Genomic DNA, 16,340 nt, shown 5'->3' with positions numbered 1-16,340 from the left:
AAGCACAGTTTGTCTTGCCTTCTGCACCAAAGGCTGTATTCTCAATAACATGTCTCAGCTGCTGATAGAAATCGTTCAGCTACAAATCCGAAGTAGGAAACTGCCTACGCTCCAGCTCCCCTTTGTTTACCCTGTGCAGATAATTCAGTACGCACTTTTGAAAACTCTGTCCCTCATTCTGTAGCACTGTGAAATACATAAGTTATATGGTACCTTGATTTTGCTTCAATGTCACTACCGTTATGTTAAAAGGAATGTGTTTATACAGTTAAAACGTCTTACTTCCTTCACATACATCTTCACATCCATCCGTACATCCATCTTCACACGCTATGAAGCCTTTCACACAAGGATAAAACAGTACAATTAGAATTGTTTACAAATAGAACATAATACATGAACATAACATGTAATTTAGATGTTCTCAGCTAGTTAATTCTATAGTGCAGCATATGCTTGTTCTGTGCATGGTCTTTCATAGGATCTTCATCTAAAGACACTACCTGGAGCTACAACAAGTTATAAAATGGCAGTGTTACCTGCTAGGTAACAGCACAGAGACGGGGAGAAAATAGAAGCAGAGAAGAAAAGTTTCCAGCTGAAAGGAGTATAAAGACCTGTGGATATGGTCCCTGTTGTGAGACCTGCAGAAATACAGTGTCCCTGGAGTGAAAGTTTGGCCAGGGGCAAAAAGAGATGTAAAAGAAGCAAGGTCCATACAACAGGCAACATCAGTCTGAGCAAGACTGTGCAGCATTTGAGTGGTTGTATTCCAGTGTGGCATTTTTCTTTCCAAAGCAATTTTGTTACGTTTCAGTTCCATTCTGTATGTTTTATACTGGGCCTAGGGTGTCTTACAGTGTTAAGTATCTCAGATAAGCAGGTGTCTGCTCGTATTTGGGGTTCTCCACTAGGACTGGTCCAAACTTTGGTGGGCAAGGAAGGAATTGAACTGTTGTTCTTCTTTTTGCTCACAAAGCCAAGAAGCGATAGCTCCTAATCCCAACACAACTTAAAAGACTGTGGTGCATGTTCCCTAGCAGTATTGCAGAGGTTAGATCACTCAACAAAGACACAGGAGACCTAGCTCAAGGTCCTCTACCAACCACACCTCCAGGTATAGGCTGCCCTGCTACATCCATGAGGAGAGGAGAGGAGGATGCTAGAGCCACCACATTGAGGGCTGGGGGCTCTGCTTACCAGTTTCCTCAAATCTGGCCCTTTCTGCACGCTTGCCTCTGTTCCTGGGGTGCTGTAGAAAGCAGAGCCACTGCTATCACCCATTCTTCCAGCTGCATGAAAGTAGCATCCACATCTCTGTGCTGCATTATCATGTCCTGTCTGGGTGTGCTGGATGTCTTGTGGATAGGACTGTTGTGCAGAGGACTTGTCTATGACTTGTAAAATTAGATACTACAAAAGTCTGCCCAGAGCAATTTTCAGGTGTTGAATATGTAGGAGTCTAGAAGTTAGATGGGGACTGTGATTGCTTTTTTGGGCTCATGTGGTTCTGGTCCAGAGTATTTTCCAGTAGGTCAAACATCATGTTTAAAGAGGGTCAGCTATTTGTTGTTTTCTAGATATTATTGTATGTTTTGTAAGGGAGAAGGCAAGGTCAGAGAAACAAATTTCTTGTGCCAGAGAAAAGTACTGCAAGCTTCAGTAGGAGTTCTATAGTCTCCAAGGTAGATGTTAGAGCAGGTTGTCATCGGACAGGGGAGTGTGGAGTCTCTTGACCTTCTAGAAGTGAGTTTTGTTTTTATGTGGAGAAGTGCAATAATAGTGCTGAACAGCAAACAAGTGTTGTCAGTGAGCTTTAAAATAAGGGAGTAGGAACAATGTCTCCCGCACTGGGGGACAACAACCACATGATCGGAACAATACGAAGTCAATTCATGAGATTTTTGGCTCCTGAGGAGATTGGAGAGAAGAGTTACAATGCAAAGAATTGAATTGTGAAATTGAGGTTGTGTGAAGGGGTTTATAGGATTAGGGAGACTTGCAAGATAAAATACCCAAAAGGTTTTGATTTCAGATATTTAGAAAAGTGCACAGGCAAAGGAAAAAAAAAGTTTTGCTGTTTGGGCAGAATCCTGGTTTTCTTTGTCCTTCTTGCACCTTCTTTCTTTTCTCTTTTATGTCATCAGCCGAGAGCTGTGAACTGGTGAGAACTAGCTGTGCCTTCTCCCTTATCAGTCTACTATTGAACACCAACCAGGTGGGGAACACAGGCTTATTTGACCTCTGGTAGGAATATTGTAGTTCAACAGATAGGTTGTAGGCATCTTAAAATATAACAGCTAAGGTTAGAGATCAAGAACTGATCAGGCTGGAAACCTTTTTTTATGAAGGAGAGAAGCAAAGCATATTCCTGAAGTAGTAAACACTTGTTAAATGTAAGAAGGGCTATTAATGCATGACTGTGAATTAACACGATAAAACAAATCAGAGGGGTGAATTTCTGCTAACAGTAAAGCAATATAGTTTCCTGCTTTAAGTATTATTACTCCATACTTTCCTTTACTTGCTTCCTTTGTTCACTGCATGGCTGTTGCCTTAAGAAAAGGCAACAAAGACATAGCTAAATGTAGAGTAAGAAGAGCTAGTTCCTTCCCTGTGGTGCAAAATATAGATAAGAGTGACTGACCAAAATACAGAGAAACTTTCCCTGGCTTGTGCAGTAGATCAACAAAGAATGGGGATATAGAGCAAAGTCTTTCGATTCACTTTGCCGTTTTCTGCGAGCCTCAACTTTCCAATCACTTTAATTGTAATGAAAATCCCTGTTCCTGCCAGACTATTTCTGTTGCATTTCATTTGCTTTCTTGTCAGAGAAGACTGACTTCAGGGTCAGTGAATGCAGTGTTAACATGTGCCAGGTACTGGGAAAGGTAAGTACGTGCTTTCCTGAATCTACACCTTAGTGAGCCACACTATTAGAAGGAAGTTGTCTAGAGTATTTCTTCTTAGTGATGGTTAATCTCCCCTCGTAAGTTAGTTTTTGTTTATGCAGTTTCTAAATAGAAGTCTTACTATGTAGCCTTTTAGCTTTAGCCTCACTCTCTTGGCTTTCAAGATGTACCTTCTTGCAGAGATTTCCCTTAAAATAAGCAACATCTTCTATCAAAACACAGTGTTGACCTCAGGGTGTTATAAACCACTTTTAACAATTCACTCACCAAGGGGCATTCCTAAAAACTAGAGATTATGAGATGTTGATTTTGGTTTGCTTTTGAGGAGATTTTGGGGGACATTTTGTTTTGTTTTAAATAGGGTTTAATATAAAATCTTTGGCCTATTTTTACATGGGCATGTTTTCATTTAGGCTGTAATGTTAAGGAACTGAATGTGCCTTTTGTATGTATGCAGAGCCCTCAATAGGAAAGTCATGTTCTCATAGTTTCAGTTAGCACTATAAATAGCTTTAGAATAATGTTGTGCTGAGAGCCACATAGAGAGCCCCCATTGATATCTCTGGGAATCTTGTGAAAAGACAGAGAAGCAATGTTCTTTGGACTTCAAGGAAGAGAGAGAGAATCCTTGCTGGATACGACCCTTGACATGAATTTCACCCAACGTAACATGTAGATTGAAAATATCCTCTAGTTTCCTTGTACCCTCTGGTCTCCTGTGTTGTTTCCTAGAAAACTACTTGAGACTTGGTAAAGGCATCTGCAATTACAATTTCAATTGCCACTTTATGAAGAGAACTCAAGGATAAACCTCCCTGTTCCACATTCATTTCCTCCTGTCCATAAACAGCTCTGTTTCTCTGACAGCTCCTTCATCATCATCAATTTGACCTAATCCAATTTCTCCCTCCTGCGTCCTTTTGTGTTGCTGTGGATATCTCAGCCATGCTTCAAGTCAACTTAGGCCGGCTCTTGTAGATTCTTTCTGCATAGTATCCTTGAGATAAAACCTGTCCCAGCTATCCATCCAGCTAAAAAATTACTCAGGTTGAGTTTTGCATCTCACTTGCTTCAACATCCATTTCCCTGGCAATGACTTGACAAAAGCACTCTTGCCCTGCTCTCATCTATTCAAAGTGCTGTTGCCACTGCTATGACTGGTTTTGGTTGTTTTGTTTTGTTTTTTTTTAATTCCATGTTTCTGATCATTTCACTTTGTTTGCATTTCTCCATTGGTTCCCTCTGCCCTGTCACACCAAACATAACTACTAGCCTTTGATGTCAAGGCTGTGCACAATCTTTTACTACCTACTCATTAGGGTTTTTTTTGTATCAAAAGACTGACTTCCATCTACAGATGTTAAACCATGTTGGTATCAATCACTTGCTTGTTACGTTTTTATACTTTACAGTAGCATCTTTTCCTTTCTTGTATGATTCCTTTATGGAAGGATGGAGATCTTCGATATCCACTGACCTGTTTCATTGGCCTGCAAGTCCTTAAAATGATCATTCACTGTGATACGTCAGTGTGCTCGACAGTGATTAGACTAATTAGTTACTGATGTAAGTAATTAAACTGTTGTCCTGTAACTAATGTGCCATGTTCGGTCCACTGTTGTCTCACTGTTTCTTTGAACATCCTTGTCTGTAGGGGCTCTTGTTACTTGTTTTAAACTTAAAAGTCTTTCTGAGAAAAGGACCATCATTGTAATCTGGTGTTGGTGCGAAGCCTGGTGTTTTGGACTCATGAGCACTCTGGCACTTGTAATTTCACAGTCAGTAGGTGATTAAGGTATGCTTTGCTGCTGGGTGTATATAAGTGGTTGATGGATTGTTCCAGCACATTGTTCCTGCCATCTCTATTGAGCTTCCCACATATGCCGCTTTGATAGTAGTGTACAGAGAGGCGTGTAACATCTAGAGCTTGATTCATTGTGAAATATTTATAAGTGTAGGAATAATACAAAATCTGATCCAATCTCATTCTGTCATTTTGAAAAGTTGCATACCTGTTAAAATTCACTGTGTTCAGTACAGGCACCCATATGCTTTTGGCTTCATGGAGACTGCAAATGCATTTTTAGTGTGATTGAACATGAAGAAACCAAACTCTGAAATTCAGTTGAGCTTGATTTTCCACCTGATGTAAAAGCTATAGATTTTTACGTGCTGGGGACAACATAATTCTTAGTAATTACTTGGTATGTGTTTCTGTGTGAGCTATTTGTAGCTTTCAAGTAATTTTTGTTCAAAAAGTGTGTTTGAAAAATGCTTCTAGGCACTGAATATCAAAATACAGACTGAAAGATGTGGAGTCCTTGGGCTTAGTATGTTCAGAATATCCAAGTATATGTGCATTCTCTGATTTCAGTTGAAAAGTTCAGCGTAATATCTTACTTCAAGATGTATCAGAGTTTTACAGATACAGTGATAAAACAAGTCCTTGAAACAAAAGCAAGCTATTAGCGGTGTGTTCAGTAACTGCTGATCGCTAAACTGGGTGTAAAACTTAGATGCAATCAAAAGCATGTTGACCGATGAACTGAGTCATGGCTGAATAACAGCAGCCCAGGCAATATTGAGCTGTACTTTTATGTATGCTATTCATCTTCTCCACTGTAAATACTACATACATCACTGTCTCTGCCCTAGTTTTGTCAATAAAGTTCTTCATTAAATTGAATAGCCAAAACAAGCTATCCACTGGAAATTATGATTTAGGTCTCCAGTGTATTTTCTGAGCCTTTAATAATAGGCCATATATAGCTGCAAAAAACATTTTTAAAAAGCCAGTAAATGGGCTTATGTATGTCTGCAGGGAAATGTTTAGCCTGTAACTATGATGATGTGACTGACAAGTAGAGAAACAGTGGGGAGTATTTTATTTTTCTGGCTTGGTAAGTGAAATACTACCTGGATGGAACACAGAGATGTAATCCAGTGGTGATTTTTTCCCTTTCTAATTAGTGATACTCTGAACTCCCTGGGGGAGGCCAATTTGTGGACCTCATGCTGCATTCTGCATTGAATAAACATATATACTGACTCGAAGCACAGATAAGTAGCTTCTGGAGCTTAATTTTGCTCTCAGTCTTAAACTGTTGCTCTGTGAATGTTACAGCTTGGCATCTTGTAGAGTTTGTAGAGTTAAAAATGTGCCTTTGTTAGATTAATGAATTCATTGTGGGCAGTGGAGCTCCTTTGTCCTTCATTTAGAATAAAAGATAAGATGGTATTTAATTTAGTCAGAAAAGTTAAAGTCAAATAGTTATTTTCCTTTTTTTAGTCACTTATAATTGCTTACAATTATATAGTAAATGATAGCATTCGAAAAGCACTGTGAAAAAAGTATTGCGATTGTTAGATATTAGCATTCAAAACTGTCTGGAAATGTGTATTGCCTTGGGAACTGGTGCTTCTGAGCCCCATCCCAGGCTCTGCCATTGATATGCTGTATTTTAGCAGGCAACCTAATCTTTTGGTTCCTTAGAAACAACATGTATTAAATGGAGATGTGACCACATCTCTTATGAGCAGTGTGATGTTAGCGTTTAGTGTCTTGTTCTGAAAATCTATCTATGCCTAGAATTCCCATTTACTTCAGGTGAAAATATCTATTAGACAGATCTCAGGAGCAGTATTTGTAACGTACATGCATATCTCTGAGAGATGATCAATGGGTTAAAAGTTTGAAGAAGTTTCGTATCTTGAATTTCCTAATACTTTTGTTTTTTCTATGGTGGGATAATGAAGTAGGAAAAAAAAAAAAACAAAGCACATTAGTGAGAGATAAGCACAACACTCAAAAGTATGACTGAAGGAAAGGAAGAATGTTGTAGTTTAATCTGACTCACCAGAATTGAAGCAAGTATATTTCAGTCTAACATGAAATTTGGTGTACCTATTTTCTAAAAATTAGAGTTGATTTAATGCAGTAAATAGTGTGATTGTTCATACATGATCTTCTACATCAAAATCAGGAAAACCCCATGACTGCTTTTAGGATGATAGACGTGTACTGATAGCATGAAGGAAGCTCTGGTTGTGATCACAAGACCCCCTGGACAAGATCAGGAGAAGGTCACATGTAGCCAGTGTACGCCGTACATTTGGAAGCAGCATCTTGTCACAAAGATTTTTATTTTTTTTAATAGCATCAGCTTTGCAGTAGGGCCATAATTTGACTGCTTTCCAGTTTGAAATAGCTTGTGTTATCTCTGTGGAAGTATTTTAGCTGCTGTTGTTTTTTTATTGTTTTTATTTTCCTATCTAATAATAAGCAGTCACCCCAAAAGTTACTTGAAATAGCAACTATTCTCCCTGAACTGCTGTTTTATTTTCTTTTGGCTTTTATTTCAGCTGCAGGAGCCAGCTGCTCCAAAGAGTGTGGGAAGCTGACTTGGAGGCCTGTCAGCTGTTGATCCGAGGGTTTCAACTGAAAGAAACCAGTTGCTGTGTTTTTGAGGAAGAGGAGGACCAAATGGATGACATGGAGACAACCACTGATGGCCCGTCTGATTCTGAAAAAAGAAAAGGAGGTCTGAAGGGTACAGACTGGGGCACTGTTCCTTGCCCAAAACACAGCGAGCTAAAAGAGGTATCTGAAATATTTTACAGCTGCATTTCAAGTGATGCTGCTGTTTTTTCTTTTGAGAGAAAGAGTTGAATCTGGGTGACGGGTCAGCAGGGCAGGTTAAGTATGAACTTAACATCTGGCCACTGATCTGGGACATGAATAAAGTAGTTTATTAGATTCTCAGAAGCCCTTCAACCCTTTTTCCTTTCACCATCAGTCTTTTTAAAATATGGAAATTATTCAGGCTATAAATACAGAATGTACATGAGGACTTAAATGAAAAATTATTAAGTATTTAACACAAGTTGTCATCTGTTCCTCATCTCACTGACGAGTTTCACTCTGAGTTAGTTCTGCTGACCTGTTACCCTGAATCTGTTAGCTGAAGCAGGGAGAGAGTAAGCTTTCCTCCACTAGTGAAATGGTCGAAGGCTTCCTAGCTCAGATGCTGGTAGGCTTTCAGCATCCAACAAATATTAAAAAGAGGAAAAAAATCATGAGGCTTAAAAGGTTTGACAGATTTCTTTTAAGTTTTCATGTTCTGTGCTGGAATGCCATCCTTGCTTGAAAAATGTGCAGCTACCGAATAATCTTTTAACTGCACTGCCAAGGTAAACAAGCTGTTAAAAAGCTTCATCCCCAGCAGCACTACTGAAACAAGAAGACCCTACAGCAGGAGTTGTCAGTTTTATTACCTTAGAATTTGGTTGACAAAAATTAACATTGAAAGGTGATGCCTAATTTTGCATTTATACTGGCTGAGACTTAGCAGAAAGTAGGCCCTTACCTTACTGTAAAATCTCCTCTTGTTAGAAGATTCTGGTTTTAAGATGGGCTTCAATAATACTTGCAGCCTTTTCCTAGGGAAAATGGTTTATGTGACTCCGCATAGAGAGCATTTTTATTGTAAACGGTCAGCTGCGGCTTTGAATTTTTTTTTTTTTCCCCCTCTTCCACCCGCCTGCATTGTAGCACTCCTTGAGACTTGTGCTGTAGATGACCACCGTTTTCACCCCTGCAAGTCCAGATTGTTTCCCTGGAAATCATCATTGCTATTCTAGAATGACACCTAGGCAGCTGGAGAGAGATACAGGACTCGTGAGGGACAGGTTCCCCATGTGTTTAATGGAAGAGGAAAGCGTATTTGCAGTGCTTCCATTAAGCTCCTCCTTTTGAACTTGCCTTTGCATGATTTCCTCTCTGTCTCTCCTCTATCAACCGTAGAGGGAACTTACAGAGACTATCCCTCTAACTTCAGCTCTTCATTTAGGTGCTTAAACTTCGTGGTGTAAATGCCTTTGCCTGGGATCTGGCCTATCCTGGTATCCTGAACAAACTCCATTTTGAGAACATGCCAAAATCCAATCAGAAGCTGATGTGTAAATATAAATGTGAAAGTGCCCATTAGTGAAGTACCTGTGGAGGTACTCCTGCATCTATTCCCACAGCGCTCCTAGGACTGACAAACTTGAACGAAAAAAAGAAGAGTTGTGTTAGTATAAGAACGTTCATTCATTTTCCAGCTTTTAGGAGGAGCTGAGCAACACAGCTATGTTTTATCATGGGTTACTCGTGCTGCCTACAGCCTTGACTGTTGATGCGAAGTTGTGTATCAGTGATGACTGCAACTCATTGCAACCATAAAAAAACCCCAACATATAGCCTGTATTCTGGTTCTGGAATTAGGGTTGGTCTGCTTGCTTTTATACTTTCAGGAGCTGGGATTTTTGACTTGTTATGCGGTTTAGAAGTTTTACCCAAATGAGTACACTTTAGATAGTAAAGCTGGTAGGATCACAGTAGAAATGACAGTCACTATCCAAACTTTTAGAGAAGAGCTATAGCATAACATTTCCTAACATCATCTAGTAGTTCATCACAAGGCAGAATAGGAAAACAAACAAAAAGCCTGACATATTACTTACGAATCATGCTAACTGCTAGTTTTGAACATGTTGAAGTGCAAGAGAGAATGTCTGGATTTGTAAATGAACTTAATTGAAACACAAAACCCTTCTGTAGCGTTTAAATGCTCTGTTATATGGTATTTTTTTATTATTTAAAGATAATTTAGCATTTGTGGCAAAAAAAAAAAAAAGTGGTGTGGCTTTTAGTCTCCAATGTAGCCATCCATGTGCTTTCATGGAAAAACTTACTGTTGTCCATTAGTAGTGAACGTTTTTATAGCCATGTATCAGCAAGTGGGGATACCTAATAGAAAAGCATGTATTTGTCAAAATACTTGATTTGATATTATTTAACAAGGCTGTGGTGTCCCTGTGAAAGGAGTAGCTTGATATGGTTGTTATGTTTCTGGAATGACTATTCTCTTCAACTGTGTCACTTCTGTTCCCCATTGGGGAATTTCTAGAGAGCACTGTTGGTCACCAAAGTAGAAGGAAAGAGTGGCATTCTCTGTGTGGAGAGGTTACTGAATTACTTGCTTCAAAACGGTATAGCAAAGGGTAATAATACCATATGCGCATATTCGCCTTGGAAGGTACATTTCATTCCCAGGTGACTGAGTTGTTTCATGGGCAAATGCTATAAATGAAGCTCTCCAGTTACTTATCATGCCATATCTGGCTAAGTATTACTGTGGAGTTAGTATTGGTTTTGCTGCTGTAACTATAAATACAGTTTTCTTGCATATAACTGTATCTTACCATTCTAGTTTCACTAGAAGACAAAGAAACGAATAGGAAACACAACAATAGTAAGAAAAGGAAAGCAGATGAATGGGAAGAACTCTTCACTTAGACTCTCAGATACTGCTTTGCAGAGGAGCCATTTTTCATTTTTAGTTAAATATCCTCACTAGATCATAAAATATGACAAGTTCTGGTATAAAATATATAAGGTATAAATTCTTTGAAAGTTCAGATATTTTACTGTCTTGTGTGAGCACAGGTTTATGAACTGTCAACAGTTACTTTATAGTCTTCATAACTGTGTTTTCTAAGACAGTGCAGATTTTTTTTTTTCCCCAGTTTATGTGGTTGATTGTGGCATCCCAAAATAATGGGGTAAATCAGGTTTCCTTTGTAACACTGACTGTGAACCAGGGAAGACACTCACATGCTTTGGTAGCTCATCTTGTTGAAACATCACTACTAATTTTTTGGTCAAAACTAACTGAATTGAGGCCAGTAAAAATCATCCTGTGATCTTACATTTTTTTATTTTGATGAAAATAGGGTGCCCCATCATTGCAGTTCTAGTTTGTCTTTCCATGGCTATTTGGGCTTGATTTTCTCTCAGGTCTCTGGGGAATTAAATATGTGTTCTACTTTTCATCCCAGAAATGCCCATGCTTTTAAATTGACTGCAAATTATTTTGCCCAGGTGACATGTGAATGAGGTGGAAGTCACTGTGATCATTATTGCATAGTTTAAAAATATACAATAACATTTCATTTCTTTTCAGACACTAACACCTGCTTGTTTCACTCCTTATGATATCTGGCTTTATTTTTTGCTTGTTGATAATGCATGTGTAAACAAAACCTTTTTACAACACCAGAAACACCAGTGATAACTAATAAACAGAGATGTGTGTGTGCTGGGAGCTCCCTCACACCAAGTATCATGATGAACATGAGTATGTGTGCACCTGCAGGCTTCAGTTCCTGACCTATCCTTTTTTCTTCTTCTTTTGCTGTCTGACATGCTGTGCAGTGCTCCCTCTTAATCACTATGAAGGAAAGAAATACCTACTAGATTTCAAGAAAATTGAGGTGACTAAAGTTACGAGGTAAAAAGCAAAACTCAGTAGTGTTACCTTTTGTAAGTCTGCATTTTTGGTAGTTATCCCATCAGAATTCTTTGTAGATCACTTCTCAGTTTTTCACCATAAAAGGAGCAGAGACCAGGGGGAAGAGTAAGGGCTGCTGTCTTTTCCTAACCTCTGTATACTTCGGCTTTGCCATCTGGGGCGGTGTTTCAGGGTCTTTTGTAGAGCACTCTGGTGCTGGGAGGATGTTCTATAATTGCAAAGCCTTCATTTGGTTAACTTTTTTAAAGATACTGAATGTTCTAAGTGATACTAAGTGGAGAATCATGAAAAAATAATAATTAATATCTAATGTGGTGTCTGTCATTAAAAAGAAGTCTTCACAGGATACGACACAACATTTTTCAGAATTTAGCGATAGCAAGCACCAAGAAAGCCTCTGTTAGCAGGCTGTAACTCATTACTGTGCATTGAGATAGCCTGTGGTCCAGGAGGCAAATATGCAATGTGTGAAGGACAAAGCCTTTAGAAAGCTAAATAAACTGTGCATGCATTTGAGTTTTAATTAAATGTTGTATTTGTGGAGCTTCTAATATAATTTGAAAACTTTAACCTTCCATTTAAATGTCAGCATTAAGCATCAGTGAAAGTCACCATTTGAGTGTTTTTTTGTATTGATCCAAGCTGGAAAGGATTTCTGTAGCAACAAGCAGTTGGCTTGTACACAGTGATCAGATCATCGTTGTACAGTCACACACGTTGTGCAGTAAGATGCCCCTTAGCTGCATGTGATACTGTTGTGTAGTATCTACTGGTAAAAATGTCAACGCTTTAGCTAGGAATCATAGCATTTCACTAAGCTTAATGCTTACGTGTGTTTTTCAGTAAAAATATAATCAGGAAATTAATATTGCAGCTAAAAGAAATCTAACCAATCTTTTTTCAGATAGATTACTGAAAATATTACCCACTAATAATAATGATCTTATGGCAGAGTAATGATTTTGCTCTTTATTTTATATGTATAGATATCTATGTACATGCTTGTGATCCCTATTACCCTACCAAAGCAATATCCCGATCTCAGTGTATTTAAAGGTTATCAATACTGTTATGTGTGATAAGTATTGATGATTTTCCAATACTGTTAACATTAAATTTCTTTGCTCCTCAGCCAATCAATGAAATGTTGGCTAATTTCTTATAGACTTTGCAGATTAAGCCAGTTTTGGAAGAGGTACTGACTATAGTTAGCATGTGTTACCAATACAAAGCATCAGTGGGTTCTCATGTTTCTTCTTGCAGAAGAAATCACTTGCAGGGTTTGTGCCAGAAAAAATTCTGTAGACTCTTGAATGGTGTATAGATCCACAAGAGCTTGATAGAAGAGTTTGTTTCAATCCATAGCTTTAGAGGCAGTATTCCTTGTGGGTTTTAACTGGGAAGCCAAAGGCAGGCTTTAATAAAGTCTATTCAAATTTAGCTTCAAATATTGGGCGGCTGCCACTGCTCCATTATAAATGCAATTGAAATGTTTTGTGCGTATGAAGCAAAATGATGTAATTGTTCAGCTTATATAACTTTTTAATGTGCTATATTGTTTTTATAAGTTCCATTGAAATCTCACTGTTTATATAGCACGTATCTATCATATACTTAATAAATTGTCTCTAACAGGTTATGGAAGACATTTCATTTGGAGCAGAGGGTCATTTATCTGAGGTAAGTGTTTTCTAGGCAGTATAAAGTGGTGATATTGTACAGATTTTTCTGGGTCTCAATTAGAACTAATGACACTTGTTTTTATAGTATGACCTTTGCGTAAAAATTGCTAGAGAGTGTTCAAGTACTTAGAAAAGCAACACAGGCACAACTAGAGTGGGCCCATTCTTTTTTTTTCAGTTGAAGGTAATGGCAAACTTGCTGTGTATTTCGGGGGATTTATAGTTAAATGCTGTGCTAGTGCTTTTCATACATACGAACAACAGGATGAGTATATTGAGGAAAAGTAGGACCAATAATATTTAGCCAGCCTCACTGTAGCACTGTAATGATGCTTAGGAATGGAACGAAATCATGATGCTTTACTTGCTTCCTTGTGTACCGCTAAAAATACGTTTGAATACTTTTGAAGAATAAAAGCATACTGCAGCATAATACAGGGTAATAGGAATTTAATCTGAATAAAAATCTGGGTGTTTGTCACTTTACACTGCTTTCATAAATACAAATGTCAGATCCTAGTCTATATATTTAAAAAACTCTAGGATACTTGAATAACATGAGATGCATTTCCTGTGAGAGTAAGTGATGAGAAAAATCTGCTTACATACCAAAATCTGTCTACATATAAACTAAGAGTTTAGGTAATATATGTGTAAGGAGCGTTATACCGGTTCTAAGAACTGTACTGATTCAGTCTGGTCCATTTTTATATTGGTATGCCTTGGGTTACAACTTACATATTAAGGAAGTTTAGTATCCAAGCGTCGTGCCCAGCCACCAAATTAATTGCACAGGTAAGCAACCCCCAGTTCACCTTCCATAATAGCATACATGCCACCTGTCAAGTACAAGTGACAAGTGCTCAGCCAAGCAAATAAGTAAATAAATAGAAATTGCCATTTGGGATGAATGTTCAGATGAGGCATTTCTTTGGATTCCCACCAATGAATCCAAAGACTGTGGAGCAGCTGGAATGCTCTAGGAAAAATAATCTAACTGCAAGACAAACTCAGGTTGTTGACCTTGTGTGGAAGGAGACTGTGACATGAGAGCGTGCCTAGGATAAGACTGTTTGGCTGTGTGTGAGTTCAGCATAAATAATAAACAGGAAGCCTTGAGAGTGAAGGTGAACTTTGCAGAAAATGCAAATAGCCTTTCTTATCAGTGAACTTTGCTGTGAATTAAAGCAAAACTGTCCAGGTGCTTGTGTCTGCAGATGACATGAAACAGGGGCAGGTAGTCCCATGGGATAAAAGTAGCAAAAAGCCCTACTGCTAGCAGGGCAAAATATTGAGGGCACGTTGGTAGTGATAGCTTCCAAGACAGCAGAATATTTGCTGGAAACTAAAAATTACGTGTGGTCTGGACCAAAGCGAATGAGAGCAGAACTGCATGTTTGTGTCCAGCAGTGACCTGCACTGAAAGCTGTAGCACAGCCCAGCCCTTGACTGAAGTTGTTCTTTTACTTAAGAGGAGATGTGCCCAGGGTGTGATGCGAGTGCGATGTCTGTGCTGGGTTTACAAACACACCAGAGCTCACAGGCATAGAGGGCAGCCACTGTAGAAGTATTCACTGAGAGCTTAATATCTTAGTGTCCTTGCAAGTAGAGGAACTTTGTCCTTTTGAAGTTTTAAGGGGGAAAAGGCATAAAGAGAATAGAGAGCAACAATACAAATAAAGGAAACGGAAATTTGGTAGAAAGCCAGGCTCTACCACACTGCCACAGCTGGATTGATGTTGACTTGTAGACAGCTCTATAAAAGCTCTATGAAACTGTCAGCACCCTGCACCATGTCAAGGCTTTGCCTAAATGTTCCTTTGATGCTCTGGTCCCATAATCCACTCTTGTCAGTCTCCTCTCTGCCTGCAGGAGAGCACCCTGTTAGTCATTCCAGATTGTTGCATCTTAGTGACTCGGGAGCAGAGATCGGAGTGAACAATACTAGGAACCACCTATAAATGATACCCAGCTACGCTGACTCCTAGCACAGCAGGGGGGGGATACTAGGAAACAGTTTGGTGCTTTTGTTTCATTTCCAGCTCCTGGCCCACTGTGAATTTTTATTGGTAAGTCAGTAAAGAGCCTCATCCTTCCACAGCAGGAACTGGAATTGTCCCAGTTTAATTAAATGAGCCAGTGCAGTAGTGTGTACTCATTTTAGGAAGTCTGCACTTGGGGAAGATCTTCAGTCTACTAGAGATGAAAATGGGAAGACTGCTGTCACCCAGACCACAGCAGGGTGCTGGAAGGCAGTGGAAAGCTCTATTCCTCCACAGATGCTTTTCCAAGGATGGTCCTCCATAGCTGTAATGGAAGATACATGAGGGGAAGAATTGCCAACATCAGGCTGTAGTTTTGATGAGTCATTTAACACTCCTGTGTGTTGTTGTATCCCTGCAGAGGAGGGGAGGGGATCAGTGAAAGAAAAGGGAATGTGGGAAAAGCGTGTGATGGTGGGGAGAAGGTAGGTCACAGTTGCAAAACAGCTGTCTGGAAAGCTTTGTCTGAATTGTTGCATAGGAGAAACTGAGGAGCGTACTGTAGTGCTATGGTCTCCTAAATATTTATAGACAGGCTGATGGAACAGGCTAGCAGTCTCTAAGTGGAAGGTGATAAGGGCAAAAATAATTGGGAAACAACCTGAATCCATCTTCTGAGAAAAGGTGGATAACGACGTCCGTGAAAAAAAAAAAACAAACCTCACCTAAACAAAATCAGGGAAGCAACAGGTGTTTCTGAGGGACAAACTCTGTAGGAGGAGGAATCAGCAGATGATCATTGGTACCCTTCAGAAGACGTGTTTATAGTCCAGCACCATCTTCTTTTGGTACAGAAAAGAGAAAATGCAGTAATAGACTACATATCTATGTCACCAACTCTTCAGTGGCCCTAAAGAATTTTGAAAAAGAAAGGGCAAAAATATTCCTAAGGATAAACCTAAAAGGGCACTGTACAGCGTAACAGTGAACCAGCAAGACCACTGAACACACTAAGCTACTGTAATCAAAAGACCTGCAACATGGCAATGGAGTTCAGGGATAAGCTGTTTGTAAGGGATAGGAAAAAGAAAGCATATGTGCCTTCTAGTAAGAAAGGTGAATGAGAAAATAATGAAATGACAGCAGAGGGTAGGAATATTTTTTTTCCCTTATTTTCTTTGCTTTTGATCTTTCTAAAAGTGACAAACTATGTCCACATATGTAGTGCTGTTAATATTCAAAACAAGGTAGCAAGAGACCAACACAGTAAAGGATCCTGTGGCAAGTGAGATGTACTCAAGTCAGGCTAGACTGATGAAATTTCTTCTGAGTGCATAGGAGCCAAGAAAAACAATCTCTAAACCATTAACAAGCTTCTTTGAAAACTCCTGGAGGAAGCTTGAAGTCCCA

General features: G+C 39.1%; 1 protein-coding gene across 1 annotated transcript in view; it reads left to right on the top strand.

The window, feature by feature from the left end:
* The window catches only part of DISC1 (DISC1 scaffold protein), a 182,008-nt gene that overhangs the window by 151,329 nt on the left and 14,339 nt on the right, over nt 1-16,340 (top strand). The window contains exons 11-12 of the mRNA XM_086460403.1: nt 7,275-7,512; nt 12,902-12,946. Coding sequence (XP_086316529.1) covers nt 7,275-7,512; nt 12,902-12,946 — 283 coding nt within the window. The remainder of the gene's footprint in view (nt 1-7,274; nt 7,513-12,901; nt 12,947-16,340) is intronic.

The sequence above is a fragment of the Leptosomus discolor genome, chromosome 2 (genome assembly GCF_034619465.1).
Source record: "Leptosomus discolor isolate bLepDis1 chromosome 2, bLepDis1.hap2, whole genome shotgun sequence".
Lineage (NCBI taxonomy): Eukaryota > Metazoa > Chordata > Aves > Leptosomiformes > Leptosomidae > Leptosomus > Leptosomus discolor.
The sequence above is the reverse complement of the archived record's forward strand: the minus strand, read 5'-3'. Positions and strand labels throughout refer to the sequence as shown.